This window comes from Cebus imitator, unplaced genomic scaffold, assembly GCF_001604975.1.
Source record: "Cebus imitator isolate Cc_AM_T3 unplaced genomic scaffold, Cebus_imitator-1.0 Scaffold319, whole genome shotgun sequence".
Lineage (NCBI taxonomy): Eukaryota > Metazoa > Chordata > Mammalia > Primates > Cebidae > Cebus > Cebus imitator.
This window is the reverse complement of record NW_016107634.1, coordinates 265,174-270,695: the sequence shown is the minus strand read 5'-3', so window position 1 is coordinate 270,695 and position 5,522 is coordinate 265,174. Positions and strand designations below refer to the sequence as shown.

Below are 5,522 nucleotides of genomic sequence, written 5' to 3'. Positions count from 1 at the left end.
TTTTTTTGAGGCAGAGTCTCGATCTGTAGCCCAGGCTAGAGTGCATTGGTGCAATCTCTGCTCACTGCAACCTCCGCTTCCCGGGTCCTGGTTCAAGCAGTTCTCCTGCCTCAACCTCCTGAGTAGCTGGGATCACAGGTGCACACCACCATGCCCGGCTAACTTTTGTATTTTTAGTAGAGACGGGGTTTCACCAGCCAGGCTGGTCTTGAACTCCTGATCTTGTGATCCGCCCGCCTCAGTGTCCCAAAGTGCTGGGATTACAGGCATAAATCACCGCACCCGGACACCTCCTTGTTCTTTTAAAAATCTCCCATGTGGTTCTGTACATTTCTGTTTGAAAACCACTGCTAGAGAAGTTGCTAAATAGTAAAAGCATTTAGCCCATGGTGATATGGGGAAGGGAGGCATTTCATTTAAAATTTTGAAGAATTTATGCATCGTTTAATATTTCATGTGTGATATATAGATAAAATTAGTATATTTACATAAACAATTGTCTTTTATTAAGTGACAGCAGGTATGAATTTAAAAAGAATGGACATTGAAAAAGAACAGTTACAGTTTGAATGACATACTGGTTGAGTACTCAGTATATTTGCATTAAAATTTAGGATATAATTTTGTCTTTCCCAGTTGGAGTCATTCGATGCCCAGTTTGCAGCCAAGAATGTGCAGAGAGACACATCATAGATAACTTTTTTGTGAAGGACACTACTGAGGTTCCCAGCAGTACAGTAGAAAAGTCAAATCAGGTAAGTATGTTACATCTTGAACCTTTTGCCAACTTTTTAAAAATTGAGATTGGGTCTTGCTTTGTCACCCAGGCTGGAGTGCAGCGGTGTGACCTCTGCTTCCTGGGTTTAAGTGATTCTCTCATCTCAGCCTTGTGAGTATCTGGGATTACAGGCATGCGCCACAACACCCAGCTAATTTTTGCATTTTTACTAGAGATGGGGTTTCACGATGTTGGCCAGGCTGGTCTTGAACTTCTGACCTCGAGTGATCCACCCGCCTTGGCCTCCCAAAGTGCTGGGATTACAGTTGTGAGTCACCATGCCTGGCCTCTTTTGTCAACTATTGATGGGGTAACATAAAATGCTAGAGGTCTCTAAAGTAAAAGGAATCAAACATTAGATAGTTCATCTATAAAATTATGTATTATTTTGAAAGGTATATGAAGAATAATGAATAATTCACCTTAAGAAATAAAACAGTGACAGTACAGAAGCTCTTGATTGCGTTACCCACATTCCAGTCTCCAGAGAAACTATTGTTTTATATTTGATATTATTTCATTTCTTTGTACTTTTACTAGGCATTGACAATTAGATTTTTATTTAAAGCTCAGTTCTCACTTTTTTTCTATTTTAATGATAAGCTCTGTAATGATACATATGAAAGACACCATGTCTTCGATCAGTAGGGTTTTTACATTTTTAAGAAAGCCTTCTTTTCTACATGGTGTTACTTTGAAAGCTTCATTTGTGTTTTGGGGTTTGTTGTTGTCGTTGTTGTTTGTTGTTCTCATTGTTGTAGAGACAGGGTCTCACTCTGTTGCCCAGTCTGAAGTGCAGTGATGTAGTCATAGCTCACTGCATTCTTCAACTCCTGGGCTCCAGTGATTCTCACACCTTAGCTTCCTGAGTCACTGGAACTACAAGCTCATGCTGCCATGCCCAGCTAACTAATGCCTCATTTGGTAGCATTGTCCAAGGTTTTGGATTTAGAGATCCAGTGGTGTTTTTCTCTTCTTTCTGACTTCTATAACCCATATATAGAACATTTCTGTTGGCTTCTTAAATCTAGATGTCAGATCTATCATGCATAATCTATATAGTGCTCCAGTGGGGATTAGCCATGTTGAGATTAATTCTACAGCTTGTGCTAAGTATAGTGTATTAGTCTGCTTTTGGATCATGATTCATTGATGATTCCTCTAGGCAGTTCCCTTAATTTGGAATGGAAGATCTGGGAAAGAACTAAATCTGGTTAGGAAAAAATGATTATTAGCTATGTTTATCAGGACTCTTTAGTAATCACGTGGTTAATTGCTGTACTTTTTGTTGAATTTTCAGTTTAATGTTCATGGGGAGAACTGAATGAATTTAAGGTTCACTTTGAATGAACATAGCCACTACTGACTAAAATACATCTTTTTGTAGCTTGGAAAGTATCCACAATTCTTCCGGATTTGAACCTTATCAAAGGCCAAAACAGAGCTTGCAGCAGGAGATAAACTTTCTAATTGTGTAATTGTGAAACCACCCTTAAAGAAAGAAACATAATTATTTATGTGGGCTACAGTGTTGAGCACTTAAGTCCTCTGAAAGTTCTCTTTTGAATACAAATGATTTTGTTTCTGTCTTCCATTGTGTCATGTCACTTTGCTTTACGTGTGATTGTAGCTATACTATTCATTAGATTCATAGTAGTACATGTGCATGCTTAATCCAGAAAACTCAAAAATACAGTAGCATAAGTAATCCTCAAATGTAAAGTAGCATAAATAAATGTCAACCAGATAGAATATTTATATGACATGAAATGATAACAGGACATGAGAGTTAAAGGGATTCTAATCCAAAGGACAAGTTTAAGAGGCTGCTTTATACCTCCATATGATCAATTAGTTGTCAGTACATTTATGTTTATTTCGTCTGCTTCTGTCACAGAAACATAGTAGGAAGAAGTTAAACTAGAGATGGAGTCCAATATACATACTATATATTGATACTGGGCGTGCATGCGTTTGGGGTATGAAATGTGGTATGAGAATAGGGTGCTGCTGGAGGCATTTGGTGAGGATGGCGACTGGAGAGGTTATATGGAGGATGAATTGGAACCAAGAGGTACTTAGCAAGAGGTAGTGAGAGCTGAATTAGCATGGTAACAATAAGGAAAGGAAGTTATCACCCACAGAGAACTTGATAATCCTGACTGGGTGTGGAAGCTCAGAGATGTTTTACTGCCTGGATGGTGCCTTTCACAGAGATCATGATAAAGAGGGTGGGAGGTAGGTCGAGGTAATACATCAGTTTTGGATGTGATTGAGTTTGCATTGCCTATGAGATTGTAAAGCAGAGCTGTCATCCATGGTTAGAGTGGAGCTCTGAAGAGAGTTCATAGCTGGAGATTTTGAAAAGTTTTAAAACTTCTATCTTTGTTGTAGATAATTTCAAGCATTACCAAAGAAACAATTGATATAACAAACTCCCATAGACCCATCACTTAAATCAATAGTCATCAACTCTTGTTTTGTGCATACCCTGATACTACATCCCCAGCCACTAGTTTACATTGACGTTAATTCCAACCATTAATATAATTTCATCTCTAACTTTTTTTTTTTTTTTTCTTTTCCGAGATGCGAGTTTTGCTCTTATTGCCTTTTCCGAGATGCGAGTTTTGCTCTTATTGCCCAGGCTGGAGTGCAATGGCGTGATCTCCGCTCACCGCAACCTCTGCCTCCCAGAGGTTCAAGTGATTATCCTGCCCCAGCCTCCTGAGTAGCTGGGTTTACAGGCTCCCACCACCACACCTGGCTAATTTTTGTATTTTTAGTAGAGACAGGGTTTCACCATGTTGCCCAAACTGGTCACGAACTCCTGACCTCAGGTGATCCAGCCACCTCAGCCTCCCAAAGTGCTGGGATTACAGGTGTGAGCCACCGTGCCCAGCCTCAACTGTAAATATTTTGGTATGTACTTCAATAAAATATTTTTTTTTCTGTAAACATAACCACCATATCAATTTCCTATATAAAAAATAAAAGAACCAGCCTGGGCAACATGGTGAAACCTTGTCTGAATGAATGAATGGATGGGATGAATGGATGAATAAACAAGAAAGAAAAGCAAGCATATAGGCGTGGTGGTGTGCACCTGTAGTCCCAGCTAGTTAGGAGATGAGGTTGGAGGATCACCTGTGCTCAAGGAGATGGACGCTGCAGCGAGACTTAATCATGCCACTGCACTCCAGCCTGAGTGACAGAGTGAGACCCTATCTCAAAAAAAAAAAAAAAAATTTTTTTTTTAAATGCTTAGTGATCTCTTAATATTACCAAATATCTAAGCAGTAATCAAATGGCTCTAATTATTATAGGTCTTTTTTTTTTTTAAACAATGGTTTGTTTCTATAAGAATCTAACAAGGCCTACACAGTACATTTGGTTGATTTGTCTCAAACCTTTGCTTCTCTTGCTTTTCTTTTCTTCCTGTTTAACATTTTTGTTGCATAAACTGGGTTGCATGTTCAATAGAGTTAGCTTTATTCTGAATTTTGCTGTTAATTTCCATAAAGTCATATAACATGCTGATTCTATATTTTGTGAAATTTTGAATAAAAATACAGTGGCTTGTTTAGATTCTGGTTCCATTAGAGGAAAAGGGTAAGACTACTTTGATCTGTATGTCCACATCAGGAGGCATATGGTATCTGGGTTTGTCTTTTTTTTTTCTGATGTTAATGGCCATTGATGATCACTGCCAAGATCCCATATGTTTCATTAGGGTTTTGAAAAATAGTGACATTTTTATTCTATTATTCCTCTTTATTTCTTAACTGGAATAGAAATCAAAAGCTTCCTTCAATTTTTTGATTACTCTGAACTATAGTTCATCCAGGAAAGGTAAGTTCAATTTTGATTCCTTCTCTCTAGTTGCCAATTTTTAGAGCAGTGAGTTAATTTCTTAGCATTCTTCAGAAGGTGACTAATTGGGGGCAGTGCGGGGAGAGAGAGAGATTGTATGTGTAAGTGTGTGTGTAAGTGTGTGTGTATCCCTCTGTTTGAGTCTGCAGTAGTCATTACTATCTCCCTTGCTTTTTTTTCTGACATTTTCTGTTCTAGACCTTGAAGCAGCCATTTCTCCTAGGTGCTTTGATTCCTTTTTGTGGGAAATGATGTTTGGAGACCACAGTATGGTATGGTGGGTGCTCATCATCACTGAGTTGATCACCTACCTAGGCCTTCAGGGCCTAACAGACTTTATTTATAAAAGAAAATACAAGTATATATTGATATTTTAAAGTCAAATTTGGAATCGTAGAGTTTTGCTTTTTTGATTTTATATTTGTATCTCTTCTATACTAGAAATGTTGGTTCTTTATTATTTTTTTTCCCACTCTGTCACCCAGGTTGGAGTGTAGTGGCTTGATCTTGGCTCACTGTAACTTCAGCCTCCCTAGTAGTTGGAATTACAGGTGGCGACCTCCATGCCTGGCTAATTTTTATATTTTTAGTACAGGCGGGTTTTTACCATGTTAGCCAGGCTGGTCTCGAACTCCTAACCACAAATCATCCGCCCTCCTCAGCCTCCCAAAGTGCTGGGATTACAGGTGTGAGCCATTGCGCCCAGCAGAAATATTGGTTATTAATTGCACTGATGTAATTTATTTTCTCTAGGAAAAAAAGTTTATATTTATGTATAATATATATGTAATATGGGTGGGCACAGTGGCTCACGCCTGTTATCCCAGCACTTTGGGAGGCCGAGGTGGGCGGATCACTTGATATGAGGAGT

The 5,522-nt window shown here is 38.7% G+C and overlaps 1 protein-coding gene across 1 annotated transcript in view; it reads left to right on the top strand.

The window, feature by feature from the left end:
* Nucleotides 1–5,522, top strand: part of TRIM24 (tripartite motif containing 24) — a 117,285-nt gene that overhangs the window by 47,355 nt on the left and 64,408 nt on the right. Inside the window, exon 2 of the mRNA XM_017504308.1 lies at nucleotides 637–755. Within this exon, the coding sequence (XP_017359797.1) occupies nucleotides 637–755 (119 nt within the window). The remainder of the gene's footprint in view (nucleotides 1–636; nucleotides 756–5,522) is intronic.